The sequence below is a fragment of the Vidua chalybeata genome, chromosome 6 (assembly GCF_026979565.1).
Source record: "Vidua chalybeata isolate OUT-0048 chromosome 6, bVidCha1 merged haplotype, whole genome shotgun sequence".
Classification (NCBI taxonomy): domain Eukaryota; kingdom Metazoa; phylum Chordata; class Aves; order Passeriformes; family Viduidae; genus Vidua; species Vidua chalybeata.
This window is the reverse complement of record NC_071535.1, coordinates 12,027,680-12,049,128: the sequence shown is the minus strand read 5'-3', so window position 1 is coordinate 12,049,128 and position 21,449 is coordinate 12,027,680. Positions and strand designations below refer to the sequence as shown.

The 21,449-nt window shown below is 41.4% G+C and overlaps 1 protein-coding gene across 5 annotated transcripts in view; it reads left to right on the top strand.

Moving 5' to 3' along the window:
- Positions 1–21,449, top strand: part of EVL (Enah/Vasp-like) — a 117,508-nt gene that overhangs the window by 39,514 nt on the left and 56,545 nt on the right. For 4 of the 5 annotated variants that reach the window (XM_053946635.1, XM_053946636.1, XM_053946633.1 and 1 more), the window contains exons 2-4: positions 1,604–1,697; positions 10,162–10,330; positions 17,153–17,330. In XM_053946635.1, the coding sequence (XP_053802610.1) occupies positions 1,604–1,697; positions 10,162–10,330; positions 17,153–17,330 (441 nt within the window). The remainder of the gene's footprint in view (positions 1–1,603; positions 1,698–10,161; positions 10,331–17,152; positions 17,331–21,449) is intronic. The other variant, XM_053946637.1, reaches the window with a different exon arrangement.

The following is a 21,449-nucleotide window of genomic DNA, read 5'->3' as shown; positions in this document are numbered from 1 at the left end:
GGCTGATCTGGACCATTAATGATTTGTGTCCGTACTTACTTGGAGATGTATTTTTCAGGTTATGTCCTGTTCTAATACTTGCAGTAAAGTACTATTTGCACTGACTAACTCTACAATTATGGTCTAAGCAATGTGTGAGCTATACAGAGGAACTGCCACTTGAAAATTTTTAAATTCATGAAAAGCAGGATTTTTTGAATAAAACAAGGTAGTGCCCAACATCCACACAGATCTCAAAGCAGAAGGATGTAGTGTCAGGAAAATGCAGCCAAATTGAAATCCCAAGTGATAATAAAATACTTCATTAAACAGAAAAAAATAAGAAGAGAGAAAAACAAAAGCACTACAGAAAAAATGCTTAAATGTCAGTGAGAACTTTAATTCTTGTTGGCTTTTAAATTCCCCCCATCAGAAAACTGAAACTCTTCAGTCATGCAGAGATGTTCTGCAGAGGAACCAGAAGCAGCAGCTGAACAGGCAATGTACTACCAGCTGTGAGAGCAGCCAGATTTTGACACCCATGTTTTCACTAGGTGCCATTTCAGCAGTAGTTTCTGTAGGTCTTTCAGTTGGACCAGGAAAGTAATCTCTTGTAACAGGAAAAGCAGTGAAGGTGAAAAGCACTCTGCTCCCCTGCTTAGGTGGAGCAGCATTTGCAGCCCTTGCTCCCCAGCAGAAACTGCACTGGAGCATTTGTGTAGCTGGTGTGCCTTGCCAAATCCAGCCTATTTCTTACACATCTCTTTTTGCTGTATTAAAGAGAGATCTAAGGTTTTACAAAGGTATGTTGCACTCTGAAAGCACTGCAAGGATGTCAGGAGTCGTGTGATCTCCTGAGGGCTGGTCTCCTCAGGGCTCTGCAGGCTTTGCTCTCATTAACGGAGACTTCAGACCCTCTGATGCTGACTCCCAGAGAAAGTCTGTGTGCCTCCATGGTAAAATCATGGCTTCTGACTGTGTTTCCAGCGGTTCTTCAAGAGCTGAGAAGCTCTGCAGTTTGTGGGGTGCTTTGGGAAGTTACCTGGTATCTGCACCCTGGGTCCTCTGCTCCAGGTCAGGTTGAGCAGCTGTGCGAAAGGCATCTAAGTAGGTGAGAGAGATAAAATTTGCACTGTGCTGTGCCAGTTAAAGTTTTGGGCTGGAGCTGGACCTCAACAGGATGCCAGGTTGGCTGCCAGGCGGCGCAGGGCCCTCGGTGCCACCAGGGCCCCTGGGTTTGGTTCTGCGTTGTGTAAACGCCCGTGCGATAAATGAAGAACAGCAATTTTTTTTTTTCCTGTGTCTGAGCTTTATTTGCTTTTGCTTTTTCTTGGACAGTGAACCTGTTCCTTGAGAAAATGCGTGGAAAGTTTTTAATATCCATGCCTCCAATGAGGCAACAGCAGCACATATAATCTTAATCTATATTGTTTGTACTTTTGCTTAGTATAGCAGCTATAAGAAATAATACATTTCTTCTTTAAAGTCCCTTCCCCGCCCCTGCTGTATAAGTGTTACTTCCTGCCCTCCTGCTCTCTCAATAGCACTTCCCTTTCCTGTTTTGGTTATAAGTTTTCATAGAGACTCTTGGCTTGTCTCCCTGCCAAATTTGTCTTCTGCTCAGGTGAAATAGACTATTTGGATTTGAGCACACGTGCCGGCTTTGAGCGTGTACCTCTGTGGGACTGCCTGACCAGGTCCTCCTCCATGGCAGGCACGTAAGTATCTGGGGACTGTGCTTGTTGGCTGGGAATTTGTTGACCAGAATTAATGTGACTGGATGTGAAGGAGAGCACGTATTGTGATAAACACAGAAGGTTTGTGTTTTGGTTATAGCCTGATAGGATAATTTATAATTTGTATAAAATTGTAATTAAGCTTTTATGGCAATGCTACATTAATATGCATCCCCTGGTAGTGAGGGAGAAGCTGACTTGATGAAGCAAGTGTTTCTTCACTCCTGATCTGCCTCCATCAGCTCGAGGGGAATTGTCACAGGTTTATTTACATTTCTGCTGGGATTGAAGGGAAACCAAGGCAAAGTGATGCCAGCTTTAATGAAAGATCTTTATGTTGATTTCCTCTATTCACTTTCGAGTCTGCCTTTCCTGGTCATTAGTTATGATTATGATCTTTCAAAGCCTTTTTTTAAGGTGTCCTTCTCCTGAAATACAGATATAGTTGGCCCATGAGTGAGAGCCCTTGGTCATGTATTTTCACTTGACAATTCAGTTTCAGGTTTTGCATAATTCATATTTTACAAGATTAGGTACTTCTTGCTTTTATTTCTGTAATTTAAGGGGGAAGGGAAGTAGTTTATATTAATAGCAACCTGATCCAGTTGAATTGCTTTTTTACTGTTTTTGTCTATTTGAGTTCCTGGTGTTTTTCCACCATTTACTTGACTAATTTTTAGGAACTTCTAAACATTTACTTGATATTTACTTTTAGCAACTCCCAAAGTGTATCTTCAAGGTGGTGTGTAAAATCTGGAAGTGAGCCCCACTTCACAGAAAGAAATTTTACATGATTCAAAGTATTAATGGAGCAGTGAAGTTCCCCCATTAGGAGACTCCATTAGCAGTCAGTTGTTGGAACTTGGAAAGAAAAGTTTCCTGGAGCATGGCCTGGCAGCAATGGCACTTTGCTTAATCACACCACTTCCTCAGTGAAGTGCCTTTTGCAAAGCAGATCTCTTTAAGCATTTCTTAACGTGCTGAGTTGAGATGCTGATAACTGGAGTTCCCCTTAGAGTCATTTGAATTCTTATGCTTCAGTTTGCAAAACCTACCAGAAGAGGGACGGGTTAAAATTAACAACACTGCATGGTTTAAAAATCTCAGCAACATAAACTAAGCAGATGTGCTGGCTTATGAGGGCATCAATCTGTGGCCTCTCTGCTGGCCCCAAATCTGCACTGATTGGCAGATGTGCTATTTAAGTGCCGTGGCGGACACCGTGAGGTCAGGGCTCTCACAGACCTTGGCTGGCAGTGCTGAGGACTGAGCTGTTCTGGGCTGATAGTCAGACCCAGGTGAAGTATCTGTTCCTCTGCAGTCATGTTTTGCATACTGTATCTTTTTTTGTATTTCTACTCACTTTTCCCATGCTCAAGAGCATTGAGGGGTGACAGAAGGTTATGCAAGTTTCTCTGGTCATGCCAGGACTGTGTGTGTGTTCCCAAATTTAGCAACTCATCTGCCAAAGTCCTGGCTTAGTGTGCAACCTGGGTGCCTCATAAACTGTCTCTTCTCTGGTTTCTAGCTGATATGTCTGCTGTGGGTATCTGCAGCAGATACTGGACAAGGCAGTTCCTACTGGGTATGCCAATGTAGTATGGGAGAATTCAAAATTAATGTCTCACTTCTAACAGAAAGTAACATTTGAATTTTCTTCTTTATGGAGGTGAACTGGTGTTCATCTTACTCTTAATCACCCTGTAAGTACAAGTATTTCCATTTCCTGCTCTGTAAAATATGTATTTATCTTGCAGGTGTGTCATGACTTTATTTAACAGCGTCAGTCCTTTTGGGAGCACTTACGAAGGAGGCTTCATATATTTACTATTTTCCTGTAATTATTTAATATTAAACTGTTTAGATGCAAGAGTTTAACAGTGGAGAAAGGTGATGGCCAGGCACCTTCAGCAGATGCTCAGTGCAAAAGGCTCATCTCCCACTTGCAGTGCAGACAAACTCCAGCACCAAAAGATCTACAAGGTGAATGTGCAAGCCTGAGCAGAGGACCAAAAAATAGCAGCTTCTCTGGGAATTTGGCTTCACTTCAGGCTGGCTGGAGTAAGGACAACACCGTTGGGCAGGTCCCTCTGCACAGACAGGCAACCAGGAGCAAGTCCAAATTGAGAACTTCTGACCACTGGGTCCATGGGTTGGTTTTTCAGGGAATTCCAGGAAATGGAGCTCAGAAAACAACTGAAGGTAGCCATTGTGGCACCTCCATATTATATATATATATATATGAGAGTGTGACTACTACTATTTAAATATCTGCTATAAAATAGTCAAGCACTATTTTATATACTCACTGAGGAGTAAAAGTGCCTTTCTGGATATAAAGCCCCCATGAGGCTGCCCTTTGGTGTGATCAAGGGCTAAATGCTGTGGTTTTGCTATGAGGTCTTGCTGCATTGCTTGAGGAAGTTCTTCAGGGCTCTGGGACAAAGGTGAACGATGGTGACACTGGCTGTGCTGCAACTTTGCTTGTAGAGGGAAGTAGACTTTGAAACAGGGGGTCCCAAGAGTCACAGTGACTGAAATTGTGCTGGAGAAATGAGGCTCCAAAGAAGAAGTGGGGTCATGAACAGAGCTGGTGGTGAATCTCTGGTGGGAAGGCTGGAGAGCCTTTATCTGTAATGAGCTCAGATCTCAGCTATGGTCTCTATGTAAGCCCAAATGACCTGACTGTCTTGTGTTCAGAGGGTGTCTCAGGTTTTTTGTTCTGTAAATCCAGTGGTCAGAGAGAAATGTCCATTGTTTCAGCTTACTACTGGAACACTTTCCCTGTATCCCAGTAATTATTATATTTATTAAAGTGAAAGCTTTAAAAATGTTTAGAAAATTAGTATATTAGTGTTTGAAGTACACTTTGAAATGGTGCAGGAACATGACTTGTCGCTTGCTAATTCTGAGGTTAACAGAGATCTGTACTGCACAGATCACACATCTCCATATACAGGATTTTGGATGTACATTAGCTGTTTAAGCTGACATTGAGAGTATTCTGTCAGCTTCTTAAATCAGCATCAGCAATTTCTTGCATGTCACGTTTAACCACACAAATGTGACTTCCTGTGGCAGACTGAGTGCACAAGTAGAGTAAGATGTGCTAAATTACTTGTGCATTATCTCCCACATTCTCTGGGCTGAGGTTTCATTCTCAAGTAAGGCAAGCCTAGGGCTAACTAATATCAACATTTTCTCACACCAATAAAAGTGATTAGATCAGTCTAAAATGACTTTAATTATTAATAATATAAATATTGAGGGGGATGTTTGGGAGCTGGAAATGAAAAATAAGGTAAATGTTTGTATAAATAGCTATTTGCCTTTTCTATGAATACAAGAAAAGAGCATCTTTGAAGGTTAAAGAATCATGAGCAGCTTGATACAAGGTAGAATTGTAATAGGTTCAAAGTATGAGATCTTGATTTCTATCAGGGAGCTTTCAGAGGGAAAAAGCTTATGCTAAGGGAGTGTCTGTCCCAAGGACACAATTGTGACTGAAAATATGAAAGATAGTGGAAGTATCCAGGTCCACCTGGCATGCTGGAGTAAAGCCCACAGAACTGGGTGTTTGGTCCCAAAGTTAGCTGGTCGTGGATATTTGTTACACCTTCTGTGAGCATGATTTGGTGACCCTCCAAAAGCTGTATGATCTTGACCTGGCTCTAGGAGAAAGTATTTTAAACCTCTCCCATTACCCCAGAGGTGTGACCTCTGTGTGGTTTGGTGCTGGACAGGGGGGTCTAGGGTAGGACTGGGATAACCCTGTGCCGTGGCAGGCTCTGCACGGGGCTGCTGGTCAGAAGTGGCTCAGTCACTCAGTACCAAGCTCTGCAAAAGTTTTATTCATAAGAGGATAACGGTGTAAGTAGAGTAAACAGGTCAGTGAAGGAGCACAGTGCAGCTTGGCCACTTGACTTTTCCTTAGTCTGGAATGAAAGGGAAAAGCCTTAGGGACCCTTCAGAGCCAGACTCTCCTCCAAACATTATGGTTTGCTCTCTTTTTCCTGTTTATTCTCTGTGACAGGTCTTTTGTGGTTCCAGCCTGAGCTTTTTGCTTGTATATTTGGATAACCCACTGGGCTAGGTCATGTCAAGCCACCTCATTGTCATGTGATAATTCACAAAAAATACAGGTATTTTCCCAAGATTCCTGGTGTTATCTATTCCACTTGTGGCTCTTTTTTGGCTATAGATCTTGGTAATTGTATGCTTATTAGAAGCCAGGAAGAAAGGACTGTGTTTTTCAGGTTCTGGACAGATGGAAGAGGAGAGGAGTGTTATTCCAGGACAAAGGCACCTTCCCTGCAGCCCTGGCTTGAAGTGGCTGCCCACTCTCACCAGGGTTGGGCAAGGAAGGTCAATGCTGACCCTTTCAAGAAGGGTTCAATCCAATTTAACCAATCTGCTGATTTTTGAAGATGAATCTTACACAAAAGAGATGGATGAGAGTGGGTCAAAATGTGTCACACAGAATGAAACAAACAGTATTACACAAACTTTTTTTCTTAATTTACAGTTTTGTTGTATTGAAACAATGTTCTATAAATCTCAAATACGAACACTCAATTTCAGATATCACCTGGAGACAAAACTAAGCAGACTTTCTTTAACTTCAGGCAAACAAATGGTACTAGTGCAGAGGTTTGCCATCCCACAGATGTAATGCTTTCAGAATAAACAGGGGTGAATATTAGGATTTGGGGTTCCTAGGAAGAACTCCCTCCCCTCTACATTTAATTAAGATGTCTTACAATTTGCCCTACAGTAAAATGTAGCAAATTGGAGTAGATGTTGTGCACAAACCTGAATAATTCTGTAATTAAGACCTCTCTATTATTCAATTTTCATATATTTTTATACATAATTACCTATGGTCAGAACTCAGGTGGATGAGTCTGACTGCATGTTAATGTAAAATAAAATATCAGTAGGAGAATTCCTAATATTTGATGTGTGTGAAATTTGATGGACCTCCATCAAATACGAAATTTTCAGTAACTTTTGTGTACTAGGAAAATAAAGCAAGTTCTAGAAGTGTGCAAGCATAATTTTGCATGTGAATACTAATAAATAACAAACTCTTATCATGAAGAAGGAATGTGGCTACTCAGAATTGTGTTCCTAAGCACATTTATTACCTGTCACATGTAGTTAACATAAGTATGAGTGATGTATGGTCCTAAGAATCACCAAAAATTTTGCTAGACCTTCATGAAACCACTGGTGCTTGATTTGTGTTTAAAAAAATGTACAGAGAGTAATGCAGAGATTCTCAGTGAGCTTTATAAAGGGAACATTTTCTGGGCTGTTTTCACAGAAGCCTCTTAAAGCAGCAGTGGGACAGTTGTGCCTTTTATGCATAGGAAGAGCAGAAAGTCTTCAGGATAAAGAGTTACTAAGCTCTTGGAGTTGTCTCACTCCATTTAGGGGGAGACAGCAAGCTAGCAATGGGTCCCTGGAGGCATTTTGGATGTTGAAAGATTGATGAAGTGCTTTGCAGGAAAGGATTCCCCTGGTGTGCTGTTTTATGTTCCTTTCTGTTATTTCACTGGAGGCCAGATAACAGGCTCAATCCTGTTTCCATTTAAATGAATGATGAAAAACTTCCATTGAGTGCAGGAGAGCAGGGATCGAGCTTGATGTGTTGTAGCTCTATGTCACAGTAACAATTGGTTGTCATGCATCAAACACTGCTCCTGAGGTCTGCATCTGTGTTTCAGCCACAGGGCAGCAGCAGGTCCTTTGCTGCTGATTTTGGTGGCAGCAAAGCCTGAAGGCAAGTTGCTGTACCTGGGATCTGGATATGGCCTTGTGAGTAATGCTGTGTTAAGGCACTCACGTCTGATGGTTAGATGTAGTCTCTTTGTTGTAAGTAAGGCTAATTTAATTAATTTTGATTGATTTAGCAGCTCATGGTAATCGTGGATTCCAAAATTCATCTGAAATGGAGATAGTATTGGGTTTCAGGCTTGCTCTGATGAAGCCAGTGATATGCTCTTGCTTGCTTTAGTGTACAGCAGGGCTTGTAGTGCTTGGCAAGGCTTGAGGAGAAGGATGTGGTGTCACACTGGCTGAGTGTGATTCTCCCAGGAACAACATTTTCCTGGAGCCCTTGGCAGGGCATTGCTGTGCCCTGGGCAGCTGATGCTCCCCCCACCTCTGGAGCTGGAGGTGGCACAAGACACCTGCTAGCAAAGGCAGGTGGCCACCATTCATCTATGAGACAGCACAAGGGATTATTTTTAGCCTTTCCACTTCCATATGACAAGGGCAATCCAGTGTACCTGCTGTTTGCTGGTATATTTCTCTCCCATTCTCCCCATCTGTGAATCCAAGGCAGACTGAGTGTCCCCCAGCGGGTCTGGAGGATGCAGGCAATGCTGCCACTGCTGCCAGGCTGCAGCTCCTGCAGCAGTTGGAGGATTAGGCAGGCTGGAAGGAGCTCAAATCCCTCAGCTGCTCGTGTCAGATACGGAGGAGCTGCCACAAGACATTAGCTTACCTTAAAAAACAGGAGGGAGAGGTGTTTGCTGGGTAAGTACATCAGCAGTGGCACAGCTGTTCTCCAGGTATCTCACAAAGCAATAGCAGTTGGTGGATGAGTTGGATTTTATGAATTCTGAACAATATAAATAAAATTATGTTTTCTCCTTCTGATCTGAATATATTGCTCTGGTAACAGAATTTAGCTGTTTCTATGATACGTAATAAAAATACATTTTTTTCTGAATTTTCTTACCTTGTTCATTATAGAGATTTCTGCTGGCATCACTGAACCCTCTATAAATGCTGTGAGGACTTTCCAGGCTCTTACTCACAGCCTGGAGGAGGTCTGTGGGCTACCTGGAGGCTATGCAAAGTGATTGACAAAACAAGCCAGAGTCAGTAGGGCTTTAGTGTACCATGGGGGATACATCTGCCTTGGAAATCTTTTTGAGACCCACAAATCAGAAAAGATTGAAAATTACTGCTGTAATCAACCAAGATCCTCTTAATACTTGAAGTAACGTGCTCCCTTTCATTAAAATGATGATAGTGATGGGGTCAGGCAGGTTTGGGTGTGCAGCAGTTGGTAAAATTTACAAGTGGTGTAATTTGGCGTAGTGGCAGTGCAGCAACATGGTTTGGCATCACCCAGGAGCTTCTCCTTTTTGTATGTGTGTGTGTGTGTATGTGTGTGTGTGTGTGTGTGTGTGTGTGTGCAGGCAAACCCAAACAATGAGGGAGGAAAAGGATTTGTGTGCAAAGCGGATTAACCACTTGCTATTGCATTGTCAAAAATTATTTAAAATGGCTTGGGCTGAGGAAGGGAGGTATATATACCTATATATAGGTCTAATGTTAACAGGACAGTCATGAACTTAAAGTTTTTGCAGGATTGGTCTCAACTGTTTCATTTAGATGCACTAACTGAATCATAAATGCATCATAAGGTGCATTATTTGCTTGTTGAAAATCCCTGTTACATTTAAAAATCTCAAATCTCCAAAATTTGCAGGATTCATTTTTTTCTTCAACTTGTGTTTCCTCTGATATAAGAAAACTGGCTGGGAAGTCAGGAGAGTGGAACTGAAATTCTGACCTGGATAGACATGTCACAGCATTTGCCAGCATTTGCCAGTGGCATTTATTGCCCTTGAAGGGTGTGCTTTATTGTGATTCTCTATATGTTTATTAGTCAGGATATGACTAATAAACAAGAGGTAATGTATTAAGGAATTTCTGTGACTGTAAAGGAGAAAAATAGTTATTTACACTATACAAAATAATGGTTAAATACTTCAATGCTGGCATGCATCCAGGTTTCTGGATTCCCCTTCCCCACTTTCTTTGGTACTAGGACGAAGGAAAAAAGCGTTCCCGTGTGTTTTGCTCCGTGTATTCTGGGACTTTAAAGTGCGTCAGTGGGTCTGGGTATTAGGCGTCAGCTGGATTAACTTAATTGATTTCTTCAGTTTACCTAACATGGCTTTTGGTTCAAGGTCTGCTTGCTTCCAGTTTTGAATGTATCACTCAGCTGTGGGTGTCACGTTTGTTTTGTCATCAAGCTATAAAATATTGGTAGGTTTTCATGCAAATGTAAAAGGCTTCGCTTGCCAATAGATACATAAAATAAATAGAGCATTCATGCTCTTGGACAGTTTTCATAATGTTTATGTTAATGCAGGTTATTTCTCAGGGTTTAATGTTTTATATAAAATAGATTATTGGTTCAAAACAGCAGCATACAGGAGGTTTTTAAAGTATGTGAACACATAACATGTCAGCTTTAATTTAACAGATCCCATTCAAAGGATTAGCAGATCTCTTATAAAACACATGTTGAAAGTACTGATAGTTTCTGTTGTTTTTTTTTTTTCCTTTAGAAGTTTTAAGTAATAAGCAATAAGCAGCAAATTCACTCTTTTCTTTCCTGATTTTTTGTTTTTCTCCCCAGTGAACAGAGTATTTGCCAAGCCCGAGCTTCAGTTATGGTCTATGACGATACGAGTAAGAAATGGGTGCCAATCAAGCCTGGACAGCAGGGATTCAGCAGAATCAACATATACCACAACACGGCCACAAACACCTTCAGGGTAGTTGGAGTTAAACTGCAGGATCAACAAGTGAGTAACTATATCAAGTTTCCTGTAAATTAACCTTTGATCTCATTTAGTAACCTCAGTTCTATACCTAATGCAACATTTCCTGCTCCCTGCAAGGTGCCTACAAGTCTGTTTATACTCCAGTGATTCAGCTTTTGTATAATTTTTTGCACACACAATATATCATAAATTATTACTGCTTATTTGAAAAAAAGATTTAAATGTTATTTCTTCCCCCTCCAATTTTTTCTTGTCAAATGAATCTTACTCACTCTGCAGGTTTTGCTCTCAGCTCCTCCCAAATTCCTTTTTACTAGTTTTTAGTACTATATTAAAAATAGAAATAAAAATCAATTGTTCTGCACTGCTGTCCCACAAAGAGTGGCTGTTACATTGCTGTGATAAGCAATTAGTTTCTTGTAATGCACTTTAAAATCCTAGGTGCACACTGTGATCTGATTTACAGCAGACTAATTTTGCAGGACCTCCTTGGGTATTAAAGGAATAATATGGGATTTAGATTATCAGAACTGGGATCAGACCCCGTTGGCCACCAAAGCACGATGCTCAGCCCAGGGCTGCCATGGCTCAGGCGGCTCCGGCAGCCTGGTTTGAGGTGTGCTGGGCAGCACGTGCCATCAGAGCTCCCCAACCGAGTGTCACAATTGGACCCCAAACAAAAGTTTACTTGAGTGGAGTAGTGGTGCAGTACCTGCAGTTTAGAGCAGGAATTTCAGAGTTGAGGGCTCCCTCCGTGTGCTGGCATGAGGCTGGTTGGCAGTGGCAGCCCAGCCTGCCCACCTCTTGTGCTCAGCTTGAGCCCTCTGCGTGGCACAAGGATCAAGAAGTGGGCCAGTGGTTGCCTATAGGTTCAGGAGTGGTGTTGCCCCCTGGGAAGGTGAGGGGAGCACTGCTGCTGGTGTGACATTGGCAGGGGCAGGGCAAATCCAGACAAGCTGAGCCAGGTCAGGCCAACTCAGAGAGCAGGAGCCAGGGCACCACCACCTCTCAGCTGCCACAAATGTTGGATGGATTGATCTGCTTGTGGAAATGCTGACAGCTGTAAAGATGCTTGGGATAACTGGAAAAGTTACTCAGGTTGCTTACTGGAGGTGATAATGTCTTTGCTACACCATGCCTATACAGAGTCATCATTCTGAAAAAGGCAAAGCAGAACAAAAATAGGTGGGTTTTGAGCACACTGGTTTTCAGCTCCTTGCAGTGCACTTTTGAAACATCTGCCCAAAGTTTTGCAACTGTTTTTATTCTTTTCTGTAGAGCAAAGGCAATATATGAAAGCAGTACCATTCAGAAATAGACAATATTTTCAAAAATAAATTTAATACAGTGTCTTCTTAGTGACTTATGAAAGCCAGTACTGCTCTGTCCAAGGCCATGCAAGTTACATATTTTACATGGCCAGCAGGTGAATGTAAATTATTTTCATGTGACTGCAATCTAAGATGGAACCGAATAGCTGGTGTAAAAGAAGCAAAGTCATAAAGTCAATATGTATATATGTAAGGGAGAGTAAGTACCAGAGGTCTGTCCTAATCAGAGTATGCAGTTTAAAGAGTAAGACATATTAAAAAGTCAAATCCTAAGCTGCACTTTGAACATGCTTTGCGTTAACTGTAATATTTTATTTGCTTGCTGTTCCAACTTATGAAGATGCTGCATGCTATCTAAAAATCATCTCAGTTCAGAAGGTAGAAGAATATATTTCTCTAGAGTTTAAAGATTAAAAATCCTCTTTCAAATAAACAGAAAGTATAGTCACTTACCTTAGTCACCTAAAACTGCCTGAAACAAAGCGTTCCCCTTAAACATGATTTCAAAAATCCAGTATTATGAATAAAGTCAAGACAGCATAGTAGTATTCAAAGGAACACTCTGAAAGTCTCAAGATTCAGAATTTAATATATTTTATATGAGTCTCACATGGAATCATAAGCTTGCTAGGCTTGCTAAGTATTTGCATTTAAAGAGAATAGAAATGAATTTCAGTTAAAATAATTCTCTGTTCATGCCATTTCATGCTTGCTCTCAGGTTCTGTTAAATCTCACTGAAATTGAGGCTTTAGCGAAGCTGTTGATTTGCCAGAAAAGACATATTTATCTGAAAAGGACCAATCTTCAGCTAAAATGTGATTTGGCATAGGATGAAGCTAATGAAGCTACACAGTTTTTTGAAGAGTTGAGAAACTAGTTTAGAATATGTAATACTGCAATACCATGGAGGAACAATTTAAACTTGTCTTACAAGTTTGTCAAGGCACAGACTACAGTAATCTTCATGGCTTCATCCCTGCCTGATTCTATTTCCCTTTTAATTTCATTGGTTTATATTACAGCTCTAATAAGATCTCTTTTTAATTTTCATCCTCTTCTTCATTTTCCACATATCTTCTTCTGTAGACTCCTTGTCTTGTCTCTGTCTGTCTTTCTGTTTTCTGTCCCTTTTTGGGTACATGTGCTGTAGCTTATTAAACTGTATTCTCGTTCTGCTCACCTTATCTCCTTTATCACCTTATCTCCTTCTCTAACTGACAGCATCTGAAAAGTTCACCGCAGACAAATATGGTTTGTAGAGCAGCAGAACTGGAGCATCGTTCTCCCCCCAGGAAGTGGCCACCAGATCTGATTCCCTCTGTGTGTCTGGGGAGGTGCTCACCGCATTACAGACCAGCGGTACCTGAGCTCCCCTTTCTGCTCTGCGCAAGGTGCAGCCTTGCACAGCCTCGTGCTGGCCTGAGCAGGAACCTTCAGAAAACCACAGGTGCAGTCTTGAAGCTGTGAAGTCGCCACAGGGGCCAGAACTGGTTTGAAGCTAGGGCCAGATCGCTTAATGTCTTCAGCTCTTTGATGTTTCCTTGAGGCCTTCATTTTGGACTTGATGTTCACTGAGGTCTTTTCCAACCTGAGCAATTCTATGATTCTGTGATTCTTGAAGACGACAGTCGCAATCACGCCTTTTACACCCATGTTGCAACTTGCTGGCTGTTGTTGTTACGTGGCCTGTTGTAAAGGTGACGTGTGAACTTCAGTCACTGTGCAAGAAGTTCACAAAGCTAAAAAGCAGTAGCTCCCTATTCCAGAGTCCTGATCAAGTGAAGGTTTAAAATAAGGACTTTACATCAAGTGATGTCAGTTCAGCATGATCTCATCACCAAAAGGCACGAGCTGAACAAATAGGGAGGAAGGAGAGTGCAACTCAAAAGTGAATCACATCTCCTGAGGGGCTGGTGTGTTCATGTGGCTGAGAAGTGAATGTAGAAACAGGGCCTTGGGGAAGGTGAGACATTTTACATGTGAAGCCAAGCCAAAAATGAAACAAGGATGGGATTCTTGCTATATAAGCTAACCACAATATTTGAAAAGAAAGAACCAATTAATCACTATTGTAACTTATTAGAAGTTTGTCAGGTTTGGGCCTGCCTACACAAGTAAAGAATCTGACCTCAGCTGTAGGAGTTTTTATATCCTTGCTGTTCTAGCAGTCGTGATTGCTCCCTGAGAGATGAGCCTGAGTGCTGGCAGCATGGCAGGGCCCAAAGCTGCTGAACCATTTCATGCTCTGCAGAAACAAACAATTGTCTTGTCCTGGTTCAATAAGCAAGAATATTGGTGGTGAGGCTTCTGTGGGAACTCTTCCCATGATCCTGGCTGTGTTCACATCTCAGGTGTTGCCCTGAAGCCCACTCCATCCCTTCTAGCCCCATTCCTGAGAGTCCCATCAGCCACCACCATCGTCACTGCTGACAGCTCACAGCTCCGCAGTCAAAAGGAAGGGCGTCCTGGTTTTGAGTTTTTGTACAGATTGTAAAATTCCCGTCGGTCCCAGGGAATTTTACCTACGCCTGAAACTGAGGTGAAAGGGTGAAGGAGAGTACTGAGGTAGAAGTGAAGCAAATCTTTTTGTTTTAAACATCACAGTGATGGGAACATTGAAACATGTCAACATAATGCTATGCATGACTGGTCTGTGGAACTCCTTGCCATATAAGATCATTGAAATACAGAATTTAACAGGCTTCAAAACAACACAGACATTTATATCAGTAAGATACAACACAATACAAGAGTAAGACTACATTGACTAAGACGACATTGTTTCAGGATATAAAATACTAAAAGAGGGTTGAAAAGAAAAAAAAGTGGCATATAAAATGTCATTTAAGTCAAATTCTAAGGGAGGAGTTATAGGAAGAACTGTTTGCCATTATTTATTTCTTCAAGATTTCTAGTGACAGCTTCTCCAATTCACCTATTGTAGGCTGTAAGTGAAGATTAAAAGATGAACTCTTGGTCTGCTCAGCCTGGCAGATGTGCTCTCTTACTGACATACGAAGTTTTAGAGTAAAGATCCCTTAGAAACACCTGTAAAAAAAAACCCCTAGGCTTCAAACAGGGAGACCTTCTTTATTTTAATTACTGCTCTGAAGCACTTCATTATGATCATGTGCCTTGTAAAGTCTCCACACCATCTGTACAAGACACCTTTGTGCACTCATTCTTAACAACAGCAGGAGATCCCCTCCTCTTTTTTTTTCCATTTTCTATAAACACCAGCCAAAGGAGATAAAAATGAAACTCTGGCTATTTTAAGTTTCACTTCCCAGTGATTCATTTCTCAGTAAACTCTGATTTGAGTTTGAAGACAAGGTATTACATGTATGGGCATCCTGATGATTACTGAAGGTCAACATTCAAATTCTGTATTTATTCAATTAAGGGGATCTAACCCTCAGAACAATGCAGATCCTTGGAGTTCATTTGAAGCAGGTTTTGAACAGTTTACCTGACTTGCATGAAACAATTTTTGGCATAGGTTTTTACAATTTCTGCCTTTCACTATACAGCTGCACTGCACCCTCTGGTGCTCTTTGGGCTTTGATACTGGTGTCCTTTGAAACAGAGGTTTCTGTTAGTAGGTGAGAAAGACTCACTTTGAAAGCCTGGTAGAAGCTCACAATCTTCCTAAACATTTCCTCAAAGATACTGCCTAAGCCTTCCCTTGGTTAGTCTATTCAAAAGTGGTTGGAAGACTGAAAAATTCGTCCATGTTAAACCTGGGTTTAGAAATCCAGTCATGAGTCTACTTGATGCTCAAGAGACTAAGTGTGAGCAACATTGGTACAGGCTCTCCCAGTGCTCAGTAGAAGAATGGGGGTGATGTCACAATTTTTCAACGAGAAAAGGCTATCCAAGCTGTCAGAATCAAGAGAAAGTTCAATGCCTCTGCTGTGACCAGTTTCCACTTCATTCTGGTTTGTGTGGGTGACTTCCCACACAGCATGTTGGTGACGCAGTTCCCATTTCGAGGGGACTAATTCTTGGGAGCCTGCATATCCAGTGTAGGGCTGCATCTTCCTTTGGCTCACAGGTCAGGAATTTCTCAATTAAATGTGTCAAAAAAAAGCACTGTAGGTCTGATTGCTTCTCAATGCATTTTCATGGAGCCTTAGTAATGATACTGGTTTGAGTGCAGCAGCTGGACCATCATATTTGTGTCTAAAGCTAGACCAAGGATTCAAAAACTATCTTCTACATCACTCTCTAATGCTGGCTCTGTAAGTAAATGCATCCTAGAAATACAGTATTTCTGTAATCATCTTGAGGTCTAGTGGCTTCTTTGCTGGTTTCCATAATTTTTTGTATATTAATATAGTAAAGTTACAAGACATCTGTTAACTGTATCAATGAGACAGTGTTATCCTTCAAAAATACTAATGTGTGTTAAACAATTTGTTCCTTATTAGGTGCTCATCTAAAGTTTCTCTGACAGTTTAAACTAGCAATCCACTGAAAATTCAAAACTCAGAGCTAGGAGCTGTTAATCTTAGAAATTAATCTTTAGTTTTTAAAGTCTACCTGTATAATTAAGAATTGTCAGACATTTACGAAAAATATTGCTGGACTAATTAAATACACTGAAGCTTTTTAGTTTCAATCATAGTGTTAAGAGAAGACTTTCCAAAAGGCTGGTCAGACTGCAAAAAAAAAAAATTGTAGGTTTTCTGGTATGTGGGATCCACCTCTAACATAAATTCTGTGTACAAAGTGGTACAGTGGTGCAGTGGCCACTCCTGCCTCTCCACCCTTAGCTAGAGCAGCTTACACTTTTATCAGTAGAGGTTTCTGTCTGGATCCCAGCTCTACTGTGTAGTTGGGTGTCCTAGTGCCCTGCCCAAGGATAAACAGGGCATTGTATTTAGCAGATTAAATTTCAAAAAACCCAGCCTTCTGTTGCAGTCACCCCTTACCTGGAAAACACCACACATACAGCAGGGGAGAAGGTGGGAGAGGAATGGTTGTCTGGGTTTGTCATTGCCCTGATTCTAAAGAAAAAAACTAAACACAAGAAGCTGGTGGTGATCAGACATGTGAGAGGAGGAAAGCAGAACTGGTGCAATGAGTCAAACCTTTATGTGCTATAGGGCAAGGTTAGTGCCAAGAGCTCTGTCTGGCTCTTTTTCTGACGATTGTGCATGATCATCCTCCAAAAGATGGAAACAGCTGCTGGCCCTGGCTCCTGACAGCTGTTTGCAGCATCTGCACAGCTGCATCCTGTGGAGGTGCTGTAGAAAACACGAGCAGGTAATAGATTTTGCAAAACTGGCTTGCAAGTCCCCGAGGCTGAACTGAACTGTTGTAAATCTCACCCCCAGATGTGGGTCTTCTGTCACCGAAACAAGCACTGCCTTACCGTGCAGCCGTGTAGGAGCTGCCATAGGAGCTGCCTCTACCCATTTGGGTAACCTTCACACAAGGGTTGGGTGGATCTTTTCTCACTGACAACAGAGCTGTTGTTAATCCTTACCCCTCTGTTTCACATCACAGGTAGTGATTAATTACTCAATTGTGAAAGGACTGAAGTACAATCAAGCAACACCTACCTTTCATCAATGGCGCGACGCACGGCAGGTCTATGGCTTGAATTTTGCAAGCAAAGAAGAGGCTACCACATTCTCCAATGCAATGCTGTTTGCTCTGAATATCATGAACTCACAAGATGGAGGTAAATTAATCTCTCTTAATCTGTGACCTTTTAACATGCTTGTTACCAATCACCTAGTGCAGTTGTGTTGGATATTATGCCATTATACCACACATGATAATAAAAAACCTGAGCCTTTAGATCAGCGTTTGCTGTGGTATGAATTGCACGTTTTCAGATTTTATTTCCCTTTCTGCTTATTTTTCATGGTGCCTTAACTCACCATAGGAAATCAATAGTTATTTGGGAATGCCTCAGCAGGCAGCTAGCCCCACTGATTTATGTGGATCTGTATATATGTTGTTTTACATATGAGATGGCAGAATAAAACTTTAAGTAAACAGAAGCTAGAGTAAAATTAGCAAAATCTGACAGGATAGGACTCAGAGCTGGTGTTCCCAGTGTGTTGGGCCAGCTTCAGCTGTTGGCTCTTGTGGGTTGGCTTTCCAAAAGAGGAGTCTGGGGCACCTTGGTTATTGAATACTATATTGACTGTAAAAGAACTTTGTGATGAAGTTTGCTGTTCTGTGAATTTGTCATTGCATTAGCTTGAACTGGGGCCAAAATAAAGTCCTGGTTTCTCAGTGGAAACCAGTTTCTGGTTTGTGGTACCTGGATGAAGCACTGCCCTCGGTTACACGCTCCTGACCTCTCTGCAGCTCCTGGGCTGGGAACAGAGCAGTCCTTGTATGGTGTCTTTTTTCTTTTTTTTTTTGGTTCCTGCAAAAACACACACCACAGCCCTATTTTCCTTTTGCAAACATGATGAGTCAAAGTTTGCATCACTTGCTGCCATCCAGGTTTCACTGCAGTGTTCACTGGGGATGGACAGCAGCTCTTCAGAGGGAGATTGTCTCCTGACAACCTTCAGTACACAAATATGTCTTACTAAAAGGTGTACTTGTAATGTAAGAGTTCATATTTTTTATTTTGCTATTTCTGTTCTATTAAGCTGGCAAATGCAAAACTCACCAAAAATCAAGACATATTTCAAATTCTTCGCTATATTTAGAAGTACTGAGGACTTAATTCTGCTTTCTTCATCTTGAACTTTTTCAGCTGTAGTTGTGCCACAGCAGGAGACTTCATGAGGAAATCTAGCCGTGATTCACCAGTCCTAAACTCATGAAAGTCTGAAGAGTACAGAGCTCTTTGGCTGCTCAGATGTGCCCACCCCTTTTAGACCTCTAAATTTGGGTACTTAGAATATGGTCTGAGTCTAGTGATCGGTTTAATGCCTGTGATGAGTCTGTCTTTCTTCCAAAAGCCCTTAAATTTGGGTTGGGTTTTTCCCCATCTGTCTGTTCCCATCAAAGGGAGTGAAGTTTTTGCAGGATTTTGATTTTGCTTCAGGGAGGTGCCTTGTGGAAACACAAGTCTCAGTGTAAGAATTTATTGCGTGTAGGCTAAAATACATGAAACTGCCTTAAATTATGTTAGCTACACCTAGCAATGAACAACAGGTATTTTTAAGAAAGTATTTTTGAGCACTTGAAAAGCCTATTAAATTTCTGAGAAGCTTATGCATATACAGCCAGCAATAATTTGCATTTTGATTTTTGGGGTATTTTTTAATTCATTTCCTTAGCACACCAAAAGTGTGCTTTAGATGGTTTAGACAGGTTTAAAAACTAGTCCATGCTGAAGAGCTTGTATTTAGAGTTTGTAGTTGTCACATTCAAAGACATGAATTGGGTCACAGATAAAAAACTATTTTATGGACAAAAAAGAATGGTCTGGTAAACATTCAGTCTTCAGCAATGCTTTTTGTCTCATACATAAAGTGTTAGAAGTTTCAAAGATTGCCAGATGTCCCATTCTTTACAACTGAACTTGTCAAAACCGGAAATTTTTATTAAGGGGAATTTCAGCTTTTATTTAAAAAAAAACCCTCTGATTTTTTGAAACAAATTCCAGAAATACGCATTTTTCATTTTTTTTAAATTATGAAATTTATTTGCAGAGGTATTTCTCTTTAATATAGCTACACATTGATAATGGATTAGAATGAAGCTTTTTATATCATCATAAGTTTTCCCGTTACTGCAGTGATCTCAGCATGCAAATTGACAGCAAAAGTACATAATGGATATAAGGTATAAAATGTTTTTTCATATCTGCTCTTCCAGGCTTCTATAGCCCTTAAGCTTTTGTGGGCATGAATTAATGTGAGTAGGAATTCACACAAACACACATATCCATATATCTTTTCAGGCACTGCCACTTCCTGCATACTCCATCCGTTCTGCTGCCTGCATGCTGCATTAGGGTCTGCTTTTTTCATATGGAAAAATCATTAGGAAAAAACTCTGTTTATTATATCTATGCATCCATGTATTAAAGTTGCCCATGTGCTTATGCAGATGGATGGCAGCTTTAAGGGGTGCGTTTGTATGCCCAGAACTGCTCATGCACTCATAAAAAGCTCAACCAAAACCACAGGGTGAAACAGAGTCTCCCTCTGCCACATTCACAGGGCAGCAAACCCTCTCTGCTGTTCTGCAGCTTGGAGTATCCTGTGTGCACGACTCGACACGTGCTATTTCTAATGTTTCGTTTTTTCCCATATTCCCCACTGAGACATTATTACATTTGAGTACTGCTGATCCTCCCATACTTGAATAGATCCTGGCTTCCATGGCTGCTTCTCCCTTTGTTCTACCACCCACTTCTGTAAACTAAAATTAATCATGGTAGACTACACAGTAGATGTGAGACTGCATCATGTCTTCAGCAGTTGTGGAGTCAGGGTACTGTTACATTTGGGAAAATAACTAGTCTTGGCACAAAGTAATGGTGTGGGGTTTTGAACGGTGCATTAAGCTGGATTAATTCGAAAAAATGGTAGCAGGCTACGTTTTGGGGAGTTGGAAATAATTTTTAGGTAGCGATGACTTTCAAATGACTGGGTCACTTCAAATGAACACACAATTATGAGCTAGTGATGGAATTACTGTACTGTCCCTCTTCTTCAAGAGAGAAACTGCAATGCCCAAGAACAACCACAAGCACTGATCTCTCTGTTCTGACTGCTTGGGACACAAGTGAAAACTAAAGCAAGTGCTTTGTTAAATGCCAAAGGTTAAATGGGCTGAATCAGATCCTATAGCCAGACTGTGTCTACCCATGTTACATGTCAATATCAGTGTCGGGGCAGGTGTCTTCCCAGGAGTGTGACACCCCAGAGTTTGCAAAAGTTGGGAGAAAAGCCATAGCCTAAACTCTCTGGCTGGTTGTGTTTCTGCAGTGGATGTACCCATACTCTTACCCATGGGGATGGCTGGCCACCTTATAGGTGTCCATGTTCTCAGTGCTGTGGTGGGAGCCTCTCCCAGTGCACGTCCCCAGGGTGGGCAAAGCAAGCCTTGAAAGAGGTGAACACATACCTGGCTCATTCTTGTGCTTTGTAAGGATGCTGATGGTTAGATTAGTTTGTTGTTTACCTGGCAGCTTATTTATGTACCTAATTACTTTGATTTCCTTACACATCTCTTTAATCTGTTCTCCCTTACAAACAAAAGGAGAAATGTTGGTTCTGAGCCAGCCTGCAAAATGAGAGCAAATTATAACACTGACTTGCTCATTACCAATCTCTTGCTTACAGTGCTTTAATGGTGTCATTTAGTAAGACTGTTAATATGACAAACAACTTCCCATTTAATTGTTTTTCTTTCATGGCTGTCCACTTTGAGAAGTCAGACCTTTCTCTGGCATAAGTTACCTGGTAGTGTGTCACCAGCTTACTTTGTCATCTGCAGCCAGGTTTCACTGGGGGCAGAGCATCACCCCTTCCTGCCCCAGGAGACTGTGGAAGAACTTTGCACGGATCCTGCCCACAGACTGTTTGATGTTTCATTATTTTTCAGGGCTTACATCCTCTTAGATTTACCAAATGCAGTGACTGGTGGCAGGGCAGCATAGTTTTTGGAGCAGGGCATAATGTGAGAACATTAGTAAGCTAAAATGGGCAAGCTCTTCCCTGCCATAATTTTGTAGGAAAGCCAGTGGTGCCTGTTATGAAGGTAACTTTCTGCAGGGCTTAATGGAGCCTGTACTCTCAGTGCTCCTCCCAGTGAGTGCTTACACTTCCAGGAGAGAGGAAATTAGACTATTTTCTCTCCTTTTTTGTTCCCCAATTTT